The sequence below is a fragment of the Sminthopsis crassicaudata genome, chromosome 3 (assembly GCF_048593235.1).
Source record: "Sminthopsis crassicaudata isolate SCR6 chromosome 3, ASM4859323v1, whole genome shotgun sequence".
Classification (NCBI taxonomy): domain Eukaryota; kingdom Metazoa; phylum Chordata; class Mammalia; order Dasyuromorphia; family Dasyuridae; genus Sminthopsis; species Sminthopsis crassicaudata.
Genome location: NC_133619.1, coordinates 84,136,818 through 84,160,637, shown reverse-complemented (window position 1 = coordinate 84,160,637; position 23,820 = coordinate 84,136,818). Strand labels below are relative to the sequence as shown.

The 23,820-nt window shown below is 36.1% G+C and overlaps 1 protein-coding gene across 3 annotated transcripts in view; it reads right to left on the bottom strand.

Annotated features, from left to right (window-relative positions):
* The window catches only part of ERICH6B (glutamate rich 6B), a 30,207-nt gene extending 6,536 nt beyond the window's left edge, over positions 1 to 23,671 (bottom strand). For 2 of the 3 annotated variants that reach the window (XM_074299127.1, XM_074299129.1), the window contains exons 1-4: positions 23,539 to 23,671; positions 18,511 to 18,644; positions 1,402 to 1,508; positions 1,051 to 1,206 (exon numbers count right to left, since the gene is read on the bottom strand). In XM_074299127.1, the coding sequence (XP_074155228.1) occupies positions 1,051 to 1,206; positions 1,402 to 1,508; positions 18,511 to 18,644; positions 23,539 to 23,614 (473 nt within the window). In that variant the 5' untranslated portion in view covers positions 23,615 to 23,671. The remainder of the gene's footprint in view (positions 1 to 1,050; positions 1,207 to 1,401; positions 1,509 to 18,510; positions 18,645 to 23,538) is intronic. The other variant, XM_074299128.1, reaches the window with a different exon arrangement.
* Between the last annotated feature and the right edge of the window lie 149 nt (positions 23,672 to 23,820).

The following is a 23,820-nucleotide window of genomic DNA, read 5'->3' as shown; positions in this document are numbered from 1 at the left end:
TTTAAAAATCGAAAAATAATGTCCATTCTTTGAAATGTACAACTCAAAATCCTTTTTAGAGGCTCAATATCTCATGGATGAATTGCATTAATGCCCCAGCCTGATAAACGGAGGATGAAATCAGAGCATCAGGAACATATACGGTAAATATTGGTGAGGTGACTATGAGGATCATCGGTAAGTGGTATTCATTCCCCAGGTTGGAGATAATGTATTCTATAAGTTCATTCTTAGGAGGAAATAGTTCACTTTCCTCAAAGATTTGCTCTTTTTTTTTTTTTTTTTTTTGTCAAGTTGTACTTTAGTCATTTTTTAGTTGTGTCTGACTCTTTGTGACCCCATTTGAGGATTTCTTTGCAAAGACACTGGCGTGATTAGCCATTTCCTTCTTCAGCCCATTTTACAGATGAGGAAACTGAGGCAAATAGAGTTAAATGACATGCCCAGGGTGACCCAGCTAATAAGTATCTGAGGTCAGATTTGAATTCAGGCCTTCCTGATTCCAGACCTGGCTTTCTGTCCATTGGGCCACCTAGCTGCCTTCTGACAGGATCCTCACATATAAAATGAGGGGCGTTAGACTACTTTAGAGAAAATCTCTCCAAGTTCCCTTTGTAGCTCTGTCGCTATGATCCAAAGATGAAGGATAGCTTGGCAAGGTTGTTTCAGTGCTTCTATTGAGTTGGTTGTTTTTTGTATCCATGCCATCTCCCCTTCTATGACAGCAGGGCTTTCCAGCCCTCCTAATCCTGTGGGTCTGGGTGGGGAGTCCTCTCTCCCCTGCTTATGTTAGCCCAGAGGCAGAGCCTTTGCCAGCTATGGACTCTCTTTTCTCCCAAAATTTGACCCCAATATTTTTCTGGGATTTCTGTAGGATTCATGATTTCTATTTGACCGTAAAGGAAGAAAAGGCATATATATTCAGCAAGGCTATGATTAAGCTAAGAATAAAATCCAGGCTCTCTGAATCCCAGACCAAGGCAACATACATTTTTGCCACAGTGCCTCTCTACAGGCCCCAGGAAAACTGCTCACCCTAGCCAAGCTTACCAGATGTTTTCATCTTTGTCATAGAAGGTAGCATGTCCCAGGCTGTTGCAGATGCCCTGTAACCGCGATTGTTCTTCATCTTTGAAAATCAGGTAGATAAAATAGCCAGTGTCTTTTGCATCACAGATCATCATTGCAATGTTCCCTGAGGGGTAACTGGGAAACTGTTAAGGCACAATCAGTCAATTGGGGATCTACTTAAAAAATAACCCTACTCAGAACACACCCAAGAGGAGATGAGGGCTTAGTGAAAAACCCAGATGTGGCAAAGCAAGCCTGGTGTGCAGTCCCTGGTGTTAACTATACTTGCCCACGTATCAAAGTTACGTATTCCTATTCCCAAGCAGATACTAAATCTGACCTGTCCCATCTGGAAAGAAAATGGAGTGCGGCTTAGAGAGATAATCGTTACCCTGAAGACCCTTGTAAAACGCTGGGACACCAAACCCTTGGTGAACCTGGGAAAAAAGGAAAAATGAGTTACACAAGTAAGATACTGCCTGAAATTTTCTAAACATGCCTTAGTTAAACTGTTAACCACTAACTCACACAACTGGCTCTGCCACTAATGAGCTGAGTGACCTGTGTGCTGGACTATAGCAATTAGGAAGAGCTGGGTTCAGATCCTACCACAGGTAGATGCCTCCTGTCTCGCTCACATTCACCATCATTTATCTTCACCTGGAGGAAACTGGATGGCAGTGGATGAAGCATTGGGCTTGGAATCAGAACGGTTTATCTTCATGAGTTCAAATCTAACTCTGTGATCCCGGGAAAGTAACTTCACCTCTGTCCATCTATGTTTACTCTGTAAAGGAGAGGGTTATATTTGCCTGTCCCTGGGGTCTCTTTGAGCTCTAAATCTGTGTTTCTAGTTGGGCCTCAGTTTCCTGTTCTATGGAATAGCAAGGGCCTGGACTGGAGGCCAGAGAAATTGCTGATTCAGTTTTCTTTATACACGGAGGTTATGTGCTTATGGAGCTAAGATTCCAGACATGAAGGACACAACCGCTTTGTGTGAAATATTCTGCCTTTTTTTATTGTTGGGAGGAAGGGAGAGTGGGAAAGAGAGAAATGCTAGGACTTTATGAATTCCAGCCCTTTGAATTCTGGGCTGGATTTTCCCCAAAGCCTTCCTACTTAGCAGATCTAGCCCTCCCTTAAGTGAAGAATGACTGCGCTATCATTTCCCTTAGTGGGAGCCCTTATCTCTTTCTTGTAGCCTCATAGCTGGTCTCTCAGCCTCTGGTCTTATCCATCCTCCATATGGACACGAAATTCTATTCCCTCAGCACAAGTTTGACCATGTCACTCAGCTCATTTTACAGATGAGGAACTGATTCAAACATTGTTAAATGACTTATCTAGAGTCACACAGCCAGTAAGTTTCAAGCCAGATTTGAACTCATGAACTCATTGAACTCATCTTTCTGATTCCAAACCCAGTGCTTTACCCACCTACCTGCCCTCCAGTTTACTTTGGAAGAAAACAAATGATTATGGGAGAGATGGGAGAGAGGATGAATTGATTTCTAGGTGTCATTAAGGAAAATAGATCATTCCAGATGGCCCTTCTCTACACTGCTCTGGGGAAGCAGAGTCTATGGTCCCCATTCCTTGTAGCTGACAAGTTTCTGTGTGTTCTTAGGTCGGGGTGATTGATTTTGTTCATAACAATAGTACATATTTATTATGTGGTGCTTTCTGGCTCAGCAAGAGATCAAAATAATTATCTGTGTGTGAAGAAAACAAATGCCATAGCCTTTAAGAAGGTGTTCCTCTACTATTATTTTTGGGAGAAAAAGGGAAATCAGGGATTTGAAGAGAGGCGCCTTTTCTATTTTGAAGATTAGGAATGTACTGACATTTTCAAAGGTTCCCTTTGTAACACATGGGTGTGGAGCATCTCGGACACAGACCTCCACTCATTCTACTTGGCTAGTTCCTTTGCCCATTCTGACAGGTTTGTGACTACTCAAATTCTCTCAGGATCTTGGGAGCAACTCCCTCTATTCATCACTCTTTTATTTATTCAGTCAGCTAATAACAATAATCACACTTTTAGATCTTAAACACTTATTTAATAAGGCAAACCATCAATAATAAGACAATAAGATGATCTCGTGAAGATCTTATAGAGAAGAGAAATAATTATATCTGTTGGTACTTTCTGTTTCTTCCATTTATCTGGTTTTTAATCTTGGAGTCATTCTCATCTCATTCTTTCTTATTATTTATATGTAATCAGATGCCAAAATTTGTCGATTTTACCTTTGTCACACTTCTCCTATCCATCCTCTCTGTTCTCTGTTCATAAACTATTTCTCTAGTTCAGGCCCTTCTCAAATCTCACCTAGTTATTACTACCGTAGCCTTTTAAATGGCATTTCTGCTGCAAGTCTCTCCCCATTCTAATCCATCTTCCACACAGTAAAGTGATTATTTTTAACACCTGCTCAGCAAATTCACTGTCCTACTCTCTATAGTGGCTCTTCCAAACCTTTTCCATCCCTCATTAAGCCTCCCTTGGTTGCCTTCCCCCCAACCTCTCAGCCTAATGCCTTATTCTACTGTACTCATATTGCACTGAAAAATTGGAGGCTTTTGCTGTAAGCTTTCTCTTCTCTCCTCCTTATCTCATGTTTTTCAGATGCCTTCTTTAACTGTCTCCTCCTCCATTCCTGTCTCACATGAAAAGATGATTCTCTTTACTAAGGCAAACTCCTCTGCCTGCATAAGAGATGCTGATTCCATCCTGTCTCTGCCAACAAACTTTCCCCTTTGTCATCACCACCCTCTCACTTACCTTCAGTTTCTTCCTTCTCTTTTCCATCCTCAAAAATCCCTCACTTGATTCTTCCATCTGTACTAATTACCCTAATTACCAGTGTTCTAATTATCTCTCTCCTCCCTTTGTGGCCTTGAGGAGACCATCTACAATAAATACCTCTACTTCCTCTCTTTTCACTTATAATCCCCTACAGACCCTAACTTCATCACTTCTCCCAACCTGCTCTCTAAGTTTATCCCAGATCACCCAGTTGCCAAATCCAGTGGCCTTTTCTCAATATTCATCCTTTTTAATCTCTCTTAGTATTGTTGATTATTCCTTTCTTGATTTTCTCATTTCTCTAGGTTTTGGGGGACACCATTCTCCCCTGGTTTCTGTTCCTGTGATCCTCTTCCAGATCCATGGATATCCCTGGGGCTATGTCCTGTAATCTTTCCCATGTTCTTCTTTATACTACCTCCCTTGGTGGTCTCATAAGCTTTCATGGATTATTTAATGATACCTATGCTTATATTTACCTATCCTGCCCTAACATCGCTTTCGACCTTCATACTTATTTCTTTAGCTGCCTTTCAGACATCAGAACTGGATGTACATCTTAAACTCAACATGGCACAAACCGAACTCATTATCTTTCCCCCTAAGCCCTTTCCCCGTTCCAATCTTCCCTAATGCTGTCAAGGGCTCCACTATTCTCCCAGTCCCTCAGGTTCACCACTTTGGTTCCATCTTTGCTTCTCACTTTCTTACATCTTCCATATCCAATCTGTTGTTGAAGCTTGTCGATGTCACCCTCCCAACATCTCTCAAATATCCCCCCTTCTCTCCTCTGACACTGTCCCAGCTCTGATGCATATCGTCCTTAGCTCACGTCTGGACTTTTCCAATAGCCTGCCCATCTCAAGTCTGTCCCACAGCAACCCACCCTCTACCCACGTAAGTCATTTTCCTAAACTGCAAATCCAGCCATGTCACATACACCTCCACATCATACCTCTCCCCTTCTCTGACAATAAATAAACTCTCTAGGATCAAATGCAAAATATTCCATACTTCATAACCTAACACTCTGCTCCACTGTCTTTCCAATTTTCCTATCCCTTACAGCCAAATCATATACACTTTGTTCTAGTGATCCTGGCTTCCTTGCTATTCCATGAATAAAACCCTCCATCTTTTGATTCTGATAATTTTCGCTGATTGTTCCCCATGCCTTCAATGCTCTCTCCTAATCTCCACTTCCTGGCTTATCTGGTGTCCTTAAGTCCCCATAAAAACTCCTTCTTCTATGAGAAGCCTTTCCCAATTTCTCTCTTAATCATTCCCTATTTGTACTGTATGTAGTTTGTATTTATTTTGTCTGCTTGTTGTCTCCCATATTAGATTCCACTTTATTAGATTTACCATTTCAAAGAGCCATTAATATTTTTGTGCATTCTTAGAATTTGCTTTGCTTAGGACTAATCTTCCCTTAATCTGCCTTGTTTCAAATTCTCCTTCCATTTTTCTTACCTTTCTGCACTATTTTTCCTGTTAAGTAAAATATATTTCTATGTCCAATTATGTATGTATTCTTTTTTCTCCTCTTGATCGATTCAGATGAGAATGAGGTTGAAATATCAACCTATCCTCATCCAAATCCCAATCTTGCTTGTAAACGTGTGTTACAATAGCATTCTAATTATGTGAAATAATCCTAACTTTTCTTTTTCAATTCTCCCCTTCCCAGTTTATTCTTCTTTCTTTAGTTTTCCATTCTTTTCTTTTTTCCCCATTTTAAAAAAAATGTATTTTATTTGAAGAAATAGTGTAAGAAAAAAGGAAAAAATAGGAAAGGAATACAAAACAAAATAAAGCAAAACAAAAGAGAACATATGCCAGCAGAACATCAGGGAGAATTCAAAATATATGACAACAAATTACCAGTTCAAGAAATTATGTAATTAGTAAAAGAAATTATACTCATTAATGCCTATTTTTTTTTTTACTTATAAATTATTCTTTAGTTCTCTGCTGCTCACCTTATTGACTTTATTCTTTTTTCCTCCTTTCATCTCCATCCCTCCAAGCAAGTTACAGTTAAGATATATTTATGTATACATATGTAGATATATACATTCATATATAGACACACACCTCACACACACACACACACCCACGTCTTTTCTATCCCTGCTGCCTTTTTAATTAAATTCTGCTCCATAACTTGCCTTGCTATTACTTAACCTACCCCCATCCAAGGATCCCTCCCTTGTCTTCTTCCCATATTCTATGCTTCTTGATCTGACTATCCCTCCACTCTTATTTCTTTATAGATTTTGGAGGGTGCTATACCTTTCATAATATATATGTAGTGTTGTCTATTGAATTCATTCCTTATATGAGTAGGTTTTCAGAACTATGAGCATTCCTTCCCTCTCTAATACCTTGTGTCTATTCTTCCTCTGTACCTCATAATTCCTATTTTTGCCTTAACTCTGCCAATTTTTCTTTTGAGCTACCCTGTTGTTGTGTGAATCTTAAACATAGAATATGTATATGCATATATAAAAACATAAATAATTTGTCCATGTTAAGTTCCTTAAAATTGATCTTTCACATTGGCTCTTATATGTTAAATTTTTTGTTAAGTTTGGGTTTGGTTGATAGAAAGCCCTGAAATCTCCCAAGTTCATTGAAGGTCCATTTTTTCTCATTCAAAATTATAAATATTTTTGCTGGATATGATTTTTTTTTGTTCACAGGCCTAGTTCTTTTGATTATTGGTAGATATGATTCCAGGATCCTGTGGTCTTTGATTGCAGCTACTGATAAGTTTTGCACAATTCTAATTGTAGCTCCAGCGTATTTGAATTGTTTTTGTTTGTTTGTTTCTTGCAAAATTTTCTCTTTGATCTGGGGGTTTCAAAATTTGGCAATAATATTCTTGTTTTCCACAAAGGATCTCTTTGATCTGGTAACCAGTAGATTTTTTTCTATTTCTACTTTCCCCTCATGTTCTATCATTTCTGGACAATTTTCTTGGATTATTTCCTGCATTATTGTGTCAAGGTTCTCTTTTTGGTCACAACTTTCTGGCAGTCTAATTATTCTTATATTTTTTCTTCTTGATCTGTTCTGCAGTTGTCATTTTTCTCATAAAATGTTTTCTCATAAATTATTCTGTTGTATTTTCTCATTCTTTATAATATGTTTTGTTATTTCTCAATCTCATACCTTCACTGGCTTACATTGCCTAAATCTAATTTTCAAAGAATTATTTTCGTGTTTGAGACTTCTGTACCTCCTTTTCAATTGGTTAACTTTTTTTTTTTTTCATAATCTTATTTTTCTTGGATGGTTTTTATTTTTCATTTTATTTTTTTCCTCAATGTCTCTCATTTGATTTTTAAATTATTTTTTGAATTCTTCTATAAATTCTCTCTGGGCAGGGAACCATTTAACATTACTCTTGGGGTAGCAGCTTTTTTTTTTTTTTTTTTAATTAAAGTATCTTCCTCTGAAGATGGATCCAAATCTTTCCTGTTTTCATCATATGTTTCAGTGGTGGGGTTCTTTCTTCTTTGTAGGCTCATTAATTTTTTTAATTAGAGGTATTAATGTAAGTACCTTTAATTGTGGGGTGGGAGGATGGTTCCTCTGGCTTCCCTTAAGTTCTTTCCTCTGACCAGGAAACCCAAACCAAGAGCTCTCCCCTCCTGCAAATGCCAGCAGCCAGCAGCATCCTTGCCCCATTGCCTGTGCACTCATGGGCCTGCTGGTACCTTCTCCTGTATCTCTACAGCACAACTAAGCCTGACATTCCCAATCAGCCAAAGTTGGCTCAGTTATCCAGGACTTAAATCTCAGTTAGGCAAATAGTGGGGGAAGTGAAAGTCTCTGTGGTTCCTGGAGGCTCCAGCCACACCCAACTTGCCCCCAGGGTCCCCACTTGTTTTTATAGAACTAGCCTGAGGTGTTTATATGTCAGACAAATTAATCCCTAGCCCAGGGATCTTTTTGCAGATCTTCTCTGGTTGTACCAGGAGGACCCTGGTCCTGCCCAAGTCTTCTTGATTTTTCAGCAGTCTGTATTCACCTTGAGGTGCAAGTTTGTTCTGTTTGGAGAGAAATCTGGAGAATTTGAAATTTAGCAACTTTCACTGCCATCTTTCTTTCCAGAATCCTCCCTCCATTCTTTTCTTAAGATCATCAAGTCACAGAGTCATCTAAGTCCTTGAGTAATTGGACTCCTTCTATGATCCTTGATGAGGTTAGAATTCCAAGAGGACACATAAAAATATCTCTATATTAGAATGTCAGCAGTTTGTTCTTGTATAGTCCTTTGTCATTGTTAATTCATGTTTAACATTTTATTTTCTTCACTCCTGTGTTTGTACTTCAAAATTTCTCTGTAGCTTGGTCTTTTCATTAGGAATGCTTGGAAATCCTTTATTCATTAAAGATCCATTTTTCCTTGCTATAGGATTATACTCAATTTTGCTAGGTAAATTTTTTTTGGCTAAAATCTCATATCCTTTGCCTTCTATCCAAGTTTTCCTCTTTGCAGTAGAGACCACTAAATCATGTGAGGTCCAGATTGTGGCTCCTTAGTATTTGAATTTTTCCTTTCTGGATGCTTACAGTGTTTCTTCTATGGCTTGGAAACTCCGGACTCTAGCTGTGATGTTCCTGACAGTTTTCATTTGGATTTTCTTTTAGGAAGTGACCAATGGCTTCTTTTTTTCCCCACTTTGTCCTCTGGTTCTAAGAAATCAGAACAACTTTGTTTTGAGTTTTCTCAAAATAGGATGTTTAAGAGTGGAGCCAAAATGGTAGAGAGAAGCCAGGAGTTGCTTGAGATCTCCCAGTTTTCCTTGGAAACAATGTTAAATCAAGTCTCTGAACCAGGAATGGGGAATGTCTGGCCCATATGGGAAGTATAAGACTTGCAAACTCATTTGCTTTGGCCCTGCCAAGGCAACTACAGGCAGAGATGAACTGAAAGCTAGATACAACATCCTCACACTGTTTGAATTCTATAAATTGATAATTTAGTATGGCTTACAGATAATGTTATAAATATCCAAATGGCTCTTGGCAGAAAAAGTTTCCCTATCCCTTGTTTAAACAGATTATGGAATGACAGAGTTCACAAAAAGATGAAGTGAATGAATTTTCCAGCTTAAAATAACTTAAAAAGCTTTAGGAAAAGTCTTTCTCACTTGAGTAAAAGGGGAGCATCATGACCCAGTGCTCAGATGCTCTAGCAGGAGACTATCAGCCATAACAGATCAGCAACTGAGGCTCCTTGATTGTGGTTCACTAGGCTAATTGTGGGATCTCCAGTCCCAGTGCAGAAGGCAAATTGTGAGCCTTGGAATCCTAACACAACAGATGTGACTTGGCCAGGCCAACCCAGGGCACTGGGCAAGCTGCTAGTACCTCCAGCCCCAGAGCAAAAAGCCAGTGACAAAGCCCCTGTTTCCAACGACAAAAAAAAATCTTGGAACAGTTCCCTGTGCCTTAGAAGCAGAGTTCAACTTAATAAATGAGAAACACACACACACACACACACACACACACACACACACACACACACACACACACACACACACAAAAGAGCCCTGATTATAGAAAGCTACTATAGCAACAAGGAAGATCAGAACACAAAATTCAGAAGTCAGAATTTGCAAAATACCTACATGTGAAGCTTCAAAGGGGAATATGAATTGGTCTCAAGCTCAAAAAGTTCTCTTGGAAGGGCTCAAATAGGATCTTAAAAATCGAGTAAGAGAGTAGAAGAAAAATTGTGAAAAGAAATGAGAATTATGCAGAAAAATTATGAAAAAAAGAGTTTTTCTTTTCTTGCAAAAGAAAGCACAAAATTGACTGAAGAAAACAACTCTTTAAAAAAAAAGAATTGAAAATATGGGAAAATGCACTGAAGAAAACAACTTCTTTAAAAGTAGAATTGACTAGATAAAAAAGGAGTATTAAAAGGCTGACTGAAGAAAATAATCATTAAAAATTAGAATTGGACAAGTGGAAGCTATGAGACATCAAAAATTAAAAAAAAAAGAAAAAAGAAAAAAAATAAAATGTAAAATACCTCACTAGAAAAACAACTGACCCGTAAAACAGATCAAGGGAAGATAATTTTTTTTTTTTTTTTTTTTTTTTTTTTTACTTAATAGTATTTTGTTTTTCCAATTACATGTACTTTTGGACATTTGTTTTGGTAATATTTTGAACTTCAGTTTTTTTTCTTCTTCCCTTTCCTCCTCCCTCTGCTCAAGACAGCAAACAATCTGATATAGGTTATATATGTACAATTATTTTTAACATATTTCTATTTTAGGCATGTTGTGAAGGAAAATTCAGAAAAGGGAAAGACTACAAGAAAGAAAAAAATAACAACAAAGTGAAAATAGTATGTTTTGATCTGCATCCAGTCTACAAATACTTTATGTGGATGGCATTTTCCATCCCAGGTCTATTAGAATTGTCTTGGATTACTGTATTGGTGAAAAAAGCTATATCAATCATAGTTTATCATTTCACAATTTTGCTGGTGCCTGTGTACAATGTTTTCCAGAGAGATTAATTTAAGAATCATTGGACTACCTAAAAAGCATGATCAAAAAAAGAACCTGGACAGTATCTTTCAAGAAATTATCAAGGAAAATTGCCCTGGTATCCTGAAACCTGAAGGCAAAATAAACATGAAAGAACCCATTGATCACCTCCCGAAAGTGATCCTAAAATGAAAACTCCAAGGAATATTGTAGCCAAATTCCAGAATTATCAGGTCAAGGAGAAAATATTGCAGGCAGCTAGAAGGAAACAATTTAAACATTAAGGAACCACAACTAGAATTATCCCAGGACTTAGCAACTTCTATATATATATATTTTTTTCCCTTTTTTCCTCATGTACTTTTTTAATTTCAAGAAAAAAATCTTCAGGTGATAAAGATATATATGAATAAAACACATCAACTATGTATACAATTCTCATTTCTTTTATTGTCATTTTTTTTGGTTCTTAGTTGTAGGCTCCCAATTGAAAGTTTTCCTAAGCTACCCCCTTTTCTTTTTTCTTTTTTTTTTATTATAGCTTTATATTGATAGAACATATGTATGGGTAATTTTTCAACATTGACCCTTGCGATCACTTCTGTTCCAACTTTTCCCCTCCTTCCCTCCATCTCCTCCCCTAGATGGCAGGCAATCTCATACATGTCAAATATGTTAAAGTATATCTTAAATACAATATATGTTTACAGATCCTTACAGTTCTCTTGTTGCACAAGAAAATTCAGATTTAGAAAGATAAAAATAACCTGGGAAGAAAAACAAAAATTACCCAGTGTTCTTTCTCTGGGTGTAGCTGGTTCTGTTCATCACTGATCAATTGGAACTGAATTGGATCCTCTCATTGTGGAAGATTTCCACTTCCATCAGAATTGATCCTCATATAGTATTGTTGTTGAAGTGTATAATGATCTCCTGGTTCTGCTCACTTAGTTCATGTAAGTCTCTCCAGGTCTCTCTGTATTCATCCTGCTGGTCTTTTCTTACAGAACAGTAATATTCCATAACATTCATATACCACAGTTTATTCAGCCATTCTCCAATTGATGGGCATCCATTCAATTTCCAGTTTCTAGCCACTACAAAAAGGGCTGTCACAAACATTTTTAGTAACTTCTATATTAAAAGACTGAAGAATATGATATTCCAGAAGGCAAAGTGGTTTGAATTACAATCAAGAACAAAATAAAAATTGAGCATAATCTTTCAGGGGAAAAGATGGATCTTCAATGAAATAGAGGACTTTCAGTCATTTTTGATAAAAACACCAGAACTAAACAGAAAATTTGATCTTCAAATATGAGAATTAGGAAAAGCATAAAAAGGTAAACAGAAAAGAGAAAAAATGTTATTTAAAGATTAAGCAGTTTACATCCCTATATAGGAAGATGATATTTGTAACTCATGAGAACTGTATCTTTATTAGGAAAGTTAGAAGGGGTACACATAGATAGAAGATGTGGGTGTGTTTATTTTGATGTGATGATATAAAAAAGAAAGCTAGGAATAGGATTGTGCTGGGAGAAGTAGAAAGGGGAGGTAAAATGGGGTAAATTATAGAGGTAACAAAAAAACCTATTACAGTATAGGGAAAGAAGGGAGGAAGATGAGCATTGTTTAAATTTCAATCTAGGGAAAGAAGGGAAGAAGATGAGCATTGTTTGAACCTCAGTCTCACTGAATTTGGCTCAAAGAAGGAATAACATACACAATTGTTTATAGAAATTTGTTGTACTCTATAGGGAAGCTGGAGGGAAAAAAAGGGAGAAGGAGAGGCTGATACAAGGGAGGGAAGAAGTAGGAGGGAAAAGGGAAAAGAAAAGAGGGTAGATTGAGAAAGGTGGGGGTCAGAAACAAAACATTGCTTAGGAGGGACAAGATGAAAGGAGAAAGAAAATTATTAATGGGAAAATAGGAAAACAAAGTAATCAAACAAAGTGAATGAATGGAATGAACTTTCATAAAATGGAAGTGGATAACAGAGTGTATTTAAAGGCCTGAATCCTACAATATGTTCTTTACAAAAAAAAAAGAGATACACATAGAATAAAGACAAATGGCTAGAGCAGACTATATTATGCTTCAGCTGATGTTTAAAAAAAAAAGGCAGTAGTAATTCTAATCTCAGACAAAGGAAAAGAAAACATAAATCTAATTAAAAGAGATAAGAAAACTACATCTTGCTAAAGGGTGCCATAGACAATGAAATAATATCAATATTAAACATATATGTACCAAGTAGTATAATATCCAGATTCTTAGAGGAGAAGTTAAGGGAGTTACAGAAGGAAGAAATAGAAAAACTTTACAGTGGGGGATATTAACCTTTCTCTCAGACCTAGATAAATTTACTCACAAAATAAATAAGAAAAAAGTTAAGGAGGTGAATAGAGTTTTGGAAGTTAGATATGATAGACCTCTGGAGAAAACTGAATGGGAATACAAAGGCATTTATTTTTTCTCAGTGGTACCTGACACCCACCTCAAAACTGACTATATACTAGGACATAAAAACCTCAAATTAAATGCAGAGTGGCAGAAATATCAAATGCATTTTTTCAGATCACAGTGCAATGAAAATTATGTGTAATAATGAACAATGGAAAAATGGCCAAAAATAATTGGAAACTATATATTCTAATTTTAAAGAATAAGTATGTCAAACAACAAATAGAAATAATCAATAATTTCATCCAATAGGTTAACAATAATAAGACAATATACAAAATGTAAGGGATACAGTCAAAGCAGGTCTTAGGGGATATTTTACATCTCTAAATGCTTACATATATAAAACAGAAAGGGGAGATCAATGAATTGAGAAGACAACTAAAAAAATTAGAAAAAGAACAAATTAAAACCTCCAATTAAATACCAAATTAGAAATTCTGAAAATCAGTGGAGAAATTAACAAAACTGAAAGTAAGAAAAACATTGAACAAATAAATAAAGCTATGACTTGTTTTTATGGAAAAACCAATAAAATAGATAAACCTTTGGTTAATTTGATTAGAAGAAGTAAAAAAGAAAACCAAATTATCAGTATCAAAAATGAACAGGACAAATTCATCACCAATGAAGAGGAAATTAAAGCAATAATTAGATGCTATTTTGCCTAACTATGCCAATAATTCTGAAAATCTAATTGAGGTGAATGAATAATTATGAAAATATAATTTACCCAAGTTAACAGAAGATGAAATTTTAAAAATTAATTTTATAATTATAATTTTTTTGACATTACATATGCATGGGTAATGTTTTTTACAGCATTATCCCTTGTACTCACTTCTTTTCCGAATTGAGAAGATGAAATTTAAAAATACATCCATTTTAGGAGAAAAATATTAAACAAGCTGTCAATGAACTCCCTAAGAAAAAATATCCAGGGCCAGATTAATTTACAAGCGAATTCTACTAAACAATTAAAGAACAATTAATTTCAATACTATATAAACTATTTGGAAAAATAGGCAAAGAAGGAGATTTGATAAATTCCTTTATAACACAAATATGGTGCTGATACCTACACCAGGAAGAACCAAAATAGAGAAACAAAATTATAGACAATTTGCTAATGAATATTGATGCAAAAATTTAAATAAAATATTAGCAAAGAGATTACAGAAATTTGTCAGCAGGATAACACACTACAACCAAGTAGGATTTATACCAGGAATGCAAGGCCAATTCAATATCAGGAAAATTATTAGCATAATTGGCCATATCAATGACAAAACCAATAGAAATAATATGATTATTTCAGTAGATGCAGAAAAGCTTTTGATAAAATACAGGACCCATTCCTATTCAAAACACCAGAGAGAATAGGAATAAATGGAGTTTTCTTTAAAATGATAAGCGGTGTCTATTTAAATACATCAGCAAACATTATATATAATGGGAATAATGCTAGAAGCATTCTCAACAAAATCAACGGTGAAACAAGGATGCCTGTTATCACCACTATTATACAATATTGTATGAGAAATGTAATAAGAGGGAAAAAAAAGAAATGGAAGGAATTATACCAGGAAATTTGGAAACAACTATTACTTTTTGCAGATGATATGATGGTATATTTAAAGAAAGAATCCTAGAGTTTCAACTAAAATAATACTTGAAGAAATTAACAACTTTAGCAAAGTTTTAGAATATAAAATAAATCCATATAAATCGTCGGCAGTTCTATATATTACTAACAAATCTTAGCAATTAGAGATGAAAAGAGAAATTTCATTTTAAATTACTGTAAACATAACAAAATATTTGGGAGTCTACCTGCCAAGACATACTAAAAAAGTATATGAACACAATTACAAAACATTTTTCACACAAAGTCAGGTTTAAATGATTAGAAATCAATTGTTCTTATTTGGTGCCATACCAATCAAACTGCCAAAATATCAGAAAATAATAATTTGTCTAGAAGAACAAAAGGCCAAGAATACCAAGGGAATTAATGAGAAAAAATGCAAAAGAAGGTGACCAGCTGTACCAAACCTAAGACTATTATAAAGTGGCATTCATCAAAACCATATGGTATTGTCTAAGAAATAAAGTGGTGGATCAGTCAAATAGGTTAGATATTGACTACAGTAATGATTGTAGTAATATAATATTTAATAAATCCAAAGACTGCAACTTTTGTGATAAGACAAAAACTTCTGGGAAAACTGGAAAATAGAATGGCAGAAACTAGATATAGATCAACATCTCACATTCAATTCCAAATAAAGTTGAAATGGGTTCATGATTTAGACATAAAAATTAACACTATAAGCAAAATAGGAAACATCTTTGAAGAAGAGAGGAATTTGTGACCAAACAAGAAAGAGAGAATAATATGAAATGTAGATGGGCTATAAAACTGTAAATACTCTTTGACTCAACAGTGTCTTTACTAAATCTGTATCCCAAAGAGATCATAAAAAAGGGAAAAGAACCCACATGTACAAAAATGTTTGTAGCAGCCTTTTTTTTTTTTTTTTAAGTGGTGGCAAGGAACTGGAAACTGAGTGGCTTGAATAAGTTATGGTATATGAACGTAATGGAATATTATTGTGCTATAAGAAATATTAGCAGGATGATTTCAAAAAGGCCTGGAGAGATTTAGATGAACTAATGCTAAGTGAAGTGAGTAGAACCTAGAGGACATTCTACACAGCAACAAGATTATGTGATGATCAACTCTGATGGGCTTGGCTCTTTTCAATAATGAGATAATTCAGACCAATTCCAGTAGACTTGTGATGGAGAGAGCCATCTGCACCCAGAAAGAGAATTATGAGGACTGAATATAGATGACAACATAGCATTTTAACTTTTTTTGTAGTTGTTTGCTTGCTTTTTTTTCTTATTTTTTCCTCTTTGATCTGATTTTTTTGTGCAACATGATAAATGTGGAAATATGTTTAGAAGACTTGTACGTGTTTAATATTACTTGTTGTCTGGGGGAGATGGATGAGGGAAAAGGAGGGAGAAAAATTTGGAACACAAGGTTTTGCAAGATGAATGTTGAAAACGATCTTTGCATGTTTTTTGAAAATAAAAAGCTATTATTTAAAAATCATCTCTGAGATACCACTATACATCTCTCAGATTGGCTAAGATGACAGGAAAAGAAAATGCTAAATGTCGGAAGGGAAAACTGGGACACTAATGCATTCTTGGTGGTTGTGAACTGACCCAACTATTCTGGAAAACAATTTGGAACAATGCCTAATGGGCAACCAAACTATGCATACCCAGGGTCTGTACCTCAAAGAGATCATAAAAGAGGAAAAAGGACCCACATGTGCAAAAATGTTTATAGCAGCCCTTTTTTGTGGTGGCAAGGAATTGGAAATTGAGGGGATGCCCATCATTTGCAGAATGACTTAAGTTGTGGTATACAAATATAATGGATTACATTGTTCTGTAAGAAATGATGACCGGGCTGATTAAAAAAAACAACAACAACAAAAACCTGAATTTACATAAACTGATGCTAAATGAAGTAAGCAGAATCAGAAGAACATTGTACACAGTAACAGCAAGATTGTGTGATGATCAACTATGACAGGCAAGTCATTTCAGCAATACACTGAGTCAAGTTAATTTCCATAGACTTGTGTTGGAAAATGTCATCCATATCCAGAGAAAATACTATGGAGATGCAGATCAAAGCATACTATTTTCACTTTTGTTATTGTTTTTTCTTTCTTGTGATTTATCTTTTGTTCTGATTTTTCTTCACAAAACGACTAATATGAAAATGTTTAAAATGATTGTACAATTGTACATATATAACCTAGATCAGATTGCTGTCTTGAGGAGGGGGGAAAAGGATGGAACTCAAAATCTTAAAAAAAGAAATGTTGAAAACTATTTTTACCTGTAATTGGAAAAAGTACTAAGTGAAAAGAAAATAGGATGTCTAGATTATTTTTACGATAAAAAGTTTGGATAGTATAATTATTTCTAAATTTCTTCTCTTATCTCTTTTCCATATCAGTTGTCTTTGCTATTAACATTTGCTTAACAGTTTCTTTTATTTTATCAGGCTTTTGGTATTGTTTTCATATTTCTTATTTTCTTATGGAGTTATTGACTTCTATTTGGTCTATTTGGATTTGTAGTGATTTATTGCTTGGACAGGGTTTTATACTTCTCTTCTCAAGCTGTTAATAAGTTTCTTTTCCAATTCTTTCTTTAAGCGCTCTCATTTAATTTTTATAAAAATTATATAAAAAATTAAACTCTTTTGTTAACTCTTGATTCAGCTTTTTCAGGACTTCTACTTGAATTTTTGCCCAGGCTATGTTTTTCTCTGAGATTTTGCTTGTAGATTTTTTGAAATCATTTTTTCCTTTAGGATGTGTATCTTGAGCTGATCTGCTGCCAACATAGCTCATTATGATGTGGTTCTTTTTCCCCCCATTAGTCCAGCTTACTTCTTAGCTTTGGACTTTATATTAAGGCTGGACCTACTTTTGGAAAGGAGCCAAGTTTGAGTTGGTCCTATTGCTACTTTCTTGGGGAATGTTATTACAGGATCTCAGGGACAGGCTGGGTACCTGCAAGCTTTCATCACTACCAAAGTGGTCTGACCTTGGTCAGAGTCTGATTTCTGCCCCATTCTAGTCTGAGCTCTAACAGTTCCTGACCTGGAACTGAGTTCTAGCAAGAGCAGACTGCTGCTGTAGTCAGCCCATCTCAGTCAGCTGCAAAGCTCTATTTATTCAGTGGCAGAATTGTAGGCTCCCCTTGGTCTGGGATTCCTGACCTGGTTATTCTTCTGTAGATGCTGGAAATGAGATCCTTCTCTGAGTCTGACTGCTACTGAGCTGAATCTTTCTTGATACGTTCCCCCAGGCCATCCCTACTGAGAATGCCACTCTTCATAATGTCCAGGCTGGACAGGGGAGTGCCTGACAAAACTGCCAGTTCCCACCTGTCCCTGTAAGGATGCCCAAGTATGCGTTTGGCGTTGTCCCAGTAGAGGTCTAGGACCTTCTCTTGCCCTAGGGTATGATCTCTCCTTGGCTATTGATTTAAATAATATCGAGTTTGGTTTGATTCCCTCTCCAGTGTCTATAGAGCACTCTGTCCCTTTCTCTGAATTTCTCCATCAAGATTTGTTTCCTAGGTCTGTTTAGAGAAGTTATTTGAAAGGAGGAATCACTTATTCCTCCCTCTCTGCCATCTTGGCTCATCCCTTTCTCTTGACTGGATAATTTTTTAGAGACTTTCTATTTTGCTACTCCTGTCACTTCACTGTGATGTGACAGCTCCCAAAACCAAACCCTTCATGCTCTACATCAAACCCCAGTGGCTCTGTGCCTTTGACTGGAGAGCATTTGTCAACACTCATCAGACCCCCACTGACAGTTGGACTTCAAGGCTCTCTTTCTGATTGCTTATGTCCACACCTCCTCCCCACCCCATTCTCTACCAATAAACCATTTTCACCTCTCCTACTCTCTTTACCCAATTCAGCACTAAACTTGCGCTGTTTTTTTTTTTTTTTAAACCATTCCTGATAAATGTGGACAGAGTTCTGCCTTTATCTGTACAAAGGTGTGGGTAAAGAATTCTGATCTTTATGCCTACCTTAGTAATCTCTTTTAACCATTCTTTATCCAATACCACCAAATCACTGATAGGTGGAGAAGATACTTCTGGAGTGTAGATTATACGATACTCTTTTGTAACTTTCACATCTTTTTTATTATTTATGCTGTCCCCTGTAATGATGGAGGAAGAACAAGACTTAGTGAAACTTTCATGGCTTTAGAAAAAGAAATAGGATCCCTCACAGCTAGTATCTCATAGACTCAGCTATGATTTTAGAGGTCACCTAGTTCCAGCACCTCATTTTGTAGCTGAGGAAACTGAGGTGCAGGTTAAGTGACTTGTTGAGAGTTACATAGTTAACAACTGTGTAAAGTAAAATTAAACCCAGATTCCCTGACTCCTCAGAACTTTTCTATGTACTGTTTCTACTGAACCTGATATCTTGATCAATAGTAATTTGAAGCATAAGAAGAATTTAAATATCTTATTTATTTTCTGACTAAGTTTGAGTTTATTTGCTGCAGTTACTTGGCACTAATTTTCTTTTTTTATTAAAACTTTTAATTTTCAAAACATATGCATAATTTTCCAACATTGACCTTTGTAAAACCTTGTGTTTCAATTTTTTCCTCCCCTTCCCCCACCTGTCCTCTAGATGGAAAGTAATCCAATATATCTCAAACATGTTAAATTGGCATTAATTTTCAACGCAAAAAAATCAGAATAATCAATATTTTGTTGTTTTCTTTTTTACACTACTTCCAACATCTCCATTCTTTCTTAATGTTCAATTTCTCCTTATTTTGCCCTCTTGTCTTCTGCTTACAGACATACTCATGTCTTCCCTAAATCCCTTGCTTCATTCATCTCCACTAGATATAGCCCTATATTCTTATTTTCACTGCTAAATTTCTTGAGAAAGCAATCTACAATTGATGTGAACACTCCTAAAAAGAGATGTAAAATCTCTCTTCTAAACCTTCTGCAGTCTGACTTCATTAATGATATTGATAATGATCTAGATAAGCCATTAATAGTTAATTAACTAATGGCCAGTTGCCTAGGATCTCTTCTTGCAAAATCTAATGATTTCCCCCACCTCAATCCTCATCCTTCTTTACCTCTCTGCAGCCTATGACTGTTAATATCCTCTCTTTTCCTTGCTACTTCCTTCTCCCAACGTTTCCCTTCTTGGTCAGGTTCCCTTCATTCCACCCACATAATTGCAAGTGTAGGGGACATTTTGGACTCTGACTTTAGGCCCTAACCGAGCCTTTAAAAATTACTAACATAAGCATTTTCTAAAGTCACAGATATAAGCGTATTCAGACTTGCTAAAACCATAGAAGGAACACTTCCTGATTAACTGTTCCTTGAATCCATTCAACCACATTGATATTTCAACTATTTCAGTAAGTCCTATGGCTAGGCTATTATCTAAAAATATAGTTTCTTTATTTCTATAGCAATTTTAGTATTTCTAACTACGGCTTAGAGCCAGGCTTATGGCATATAAGCAATCTTTCCCCTGACCCTGTTTATCAGACCCATGCTACTTGAACGTCTATCTGCCTTGGTGAAATAAAGCTTTGACTTAAAGAGAATTCTATTGTGTGAGTGTTCTCTGAATCCTAACTCCTGGACTACTATGATAGTCTACTGGTTGACTTCCCTGCCTAAAGTTTCTTTTTGATGGCGTGCCGTCTCTCCTAACCTCTGCTTCCTTCAAGACTTGGCTGAAATCTTACCTTCTGTATGAGGGTTTTGGCAGTTTCCCTTTCCTCTCATTCCTCTGAATGCCTTCTCTCTGAAATTACTTTCCATTTACTCTGTACATATCTTGTATGTACCTAGTTCTTTGAAAGTTGTTTCATTAGAATGGGAGCTTGTTGAGGATGAGGACCATCTTTCATCCTTTTTTTAGGCCTGGAATGCAATCTTCCTCATTTCTGATTCTTGGCTTTCTTCCCTTGGTAACATCCCACCTTCTAACAGGAATCATTTCCTGTTGGCCACCATTTTTATCATTTAAGAATACCCACCTTAAATATATTCTATATTCAGTGGTCCTCAAACTTTTAAAATAGGGGGCCAGCTCACTGTCCCTCAGGCTGTGGGAGGCCGGACTATAGTAAAAACAAAAGCTCACACTCTGTCTCTGCCCCTCAGCCCCTTTGCCATAACCCGGCGGGCCACATAAATGTCCTCAGCGGGCTGCAGGTGGCCTGTGGGCCGTAGTTTGAGAATCCCTGCATGATATAGTATGTTTGTATACACATTGTTTCCCTTATTAGACTATGAGATCCTTGAAACTGTATTTGCCTTTCTTTGTATCCTTAGTCTTAATACAGTGCCTGATGCATGATAAGTACTTTGTAAATATTTATTAACTCAGTGGCTATTTTTTTATTTTTAAGAAATAAAATCATATAAATAGAGAAAAATTATAAAAAGATTATTTCAACTTCTGATAAATAATCTAATACCTGTTTAGATGTTTTCCAGTGGAGAATGCTGGCTAGAAACCAGATCACTATGCCAGATCATATGGGAATGGACTGAAATATGTCAAGACACCAATTTCACTGCCCTGTTTCCTCTTCTTTTAAAGTAATAAAGCAATTTTAAAGTAATTTAAAGGTTCCAAGTTAGCCTTTTTTCTCATAACTTTAAAATAGACTTCAGACCAAACTTTTACTGTTATTCTATTAAATATTTTAAGACTTTATAAAGACTTTATTAAGTCTTTAGACTTTATGTAAGCTAACAGGTAAGAACCCAATAGAAAATATGGCAAGGTGAGGGGGTGACATTATTTATTATCTGTGAATGAATAAATGAAATAATGATATTTGGAGTCCAAATAAAGAAATAGAGAGAGTCCCTAGATTCAAGAAGCTTAGAATCTCATAGTACTCTTTTTTCTTTGAATTTCCAGGACTCAGTGCTCTACCTGGTACATTGTTTGGTGCTTAATAGGTGCTTGTTAACTGACATATTTATGAAGTTGATTTTTTTTCATCCACTTAGGATTTCATATTTCTCTTTATGAAATTTTGTTGGTTCTGGTCTTAAAAAGAGTGGGACATGTCTTGCCAAATCCCAACTCTAGATCACTAAGACCTTTTACCTCTTAAATATCTACTTATTTATTGCTAGGTGGTGCTAGAGGAAGTCATGCACTTGAGCTGACTAAACTCACTACTAATTTACATTCTGTACTATGAGCCAGGCACTTACTGTATGTAGTAAGGCAATCTTTTTACTCCTCTAATTGATTTATTCATACCCCCTAAAGCAGCTGTTTCAAAATTACTCTCTTTAGACTTCTCACACCATTTTCTTCCCCTACCCTTACAACAGAGTATTTTTCATTTCTATTTTATTGGTAAAAGAGAGGCCATTCTTAGGGCCTTATCTTTTGCCTATCTCAAAAAATGTCCTTATATCATTTACAGTTCTTTCCCTCTTTTATTCCGATCTCTGATAAAATCATGGGCCTTTTCTTCACACCCTTCTACATGTAGTCTTGCTCAAATCCCTAACCCATCTCTTCCTACAATTTGCTTCCAAAATCATACTCTTATCTAATTCTTTTTTTTTTTTTTTTCCCTTTCTTCCTGAGACTGGGGTTAAGTGACTTGCCCAGGATCACACAGCCAGGAAGTGTTAAGTGTCTGAGACCAGATTTGAACTCGGGTCCTCCTGAATTCAAGGCTGGTGCTCTATCCACTGCACCACCTAGCTGCCCCTATCTAATTCTTTAAAAACCTCACTCAGTTTTACCTTATTCAAATGACTATGAGATCCTGGACCCTTCTCTGAACTCCAGGACCTACAGCATCATCCACCTATTGCCTATTTTGGATTGGAATCCTTATAGTATTGACCCATTTCTTTCTTCCCTTTCACAATCAAACTTGAAAATCTCTCTATTCTCGTTACCTTCATTTCTTCTCTCACTTCTCAGATCCTTGTAATCTTGATTACTATTTTATTATTCAGTTTAATAATTGCTAACATTTATGTGGTTCTTACTATGTCAGGGACTACGCTGAGTGCTTTATTCATATTGTCTCACTTGAACTTTATAACAGGTGGTAGGTAAATATAAATATATTTATTTATATAAATAAAATATAATTCCTATTTTATAGATGAGAAGAAATAAAGGCAAATGTCTAAGGCTGGATTCGAACTGAAGACTTCCTAACTTCAGGACCAGTGCTCTATCATTTAGCTCTTCAAAATAAACACTGATCTTTTAACTGCCAAAGCTGGCATTCTTTTTTCAGTGTCCATCTTAACTTCTCCTTAACATTTGACACTGGTGACCCTTGGTTCTATTCTGACTTTTTTATTCATTTGTTTTTAATCTCTCATAGGGAGCCCTCTAATCATGGGTATCCTTCCAAGATTCTGTCCTGGGCCATGTCTTCTTTCTCTGGTTTCTTCATTAGCTTCCTCATATATTCAATCATCATCTCTATACGAATGATTCTTTGCTCTCTATATTTAGTTCTAGTATCTCTCCTGAAGTTTGGTTCCACATCATTAAAATGATGACTATATTATGACTATAAACTCTTAGTCATTTTAAACTGGATATGCTATAGACATCTCAAATACAACATGTCTAAAATAGAATTAATTATACTTTCTCTTAAATCTACCTCCCTTCCAAACTTCCCTATTTCTGTTGAGGATACCATCACTCTTCCTGGAAGGTAGCTTCACAGCCTTTGAGGTATCCCTGATTCTTTGTTCTCCCTCACTAAACAGATCCAGTTGTTTGCTAAGTCTTATCAATTCTACCTGTATGGGCTCTCTGATGTTTCCTTCGCTTTTTTCATGGGACAACCATATTAGTTTAGTTCCTCTTTATCTTTTGTATTGAGATAGCCTCCTAATTGTTCTCCCTGCTTCAAGCCTCTGCCCTCTCCAAACCAAGCTCCAGTCAACTGTCAAAGATCAATTCTGATCATATGTTATTGATTGATTGATTGACATTCTCAAATAAATCAGCAACAAACATGGCATATTGACACAGTTCTTTTTACCTACCTGCATCGTCACCCTGTTGACACGATTCCCAGGGGCTGGCTGCTTTCTCCTGGTATGAGCCTGTTTGCAGCTCCATATAGTCAGTTCTTTGCTGATCCTGAGGTTAGTGCCTCTCTTGGGAAGCATAACTACTAGTGTTTATTTGCTAGTATCCTTGACAGCCAAAGCTAGAGAGCTTTTGTTTACAAAGTCCAGTTCCACCCAAACCCCTTATATGCCAGGCTCTGTTTACTTAGAAAAGCAGAACTACTCACTTCTCTTCAGAATCTGTCTAAAAGCATC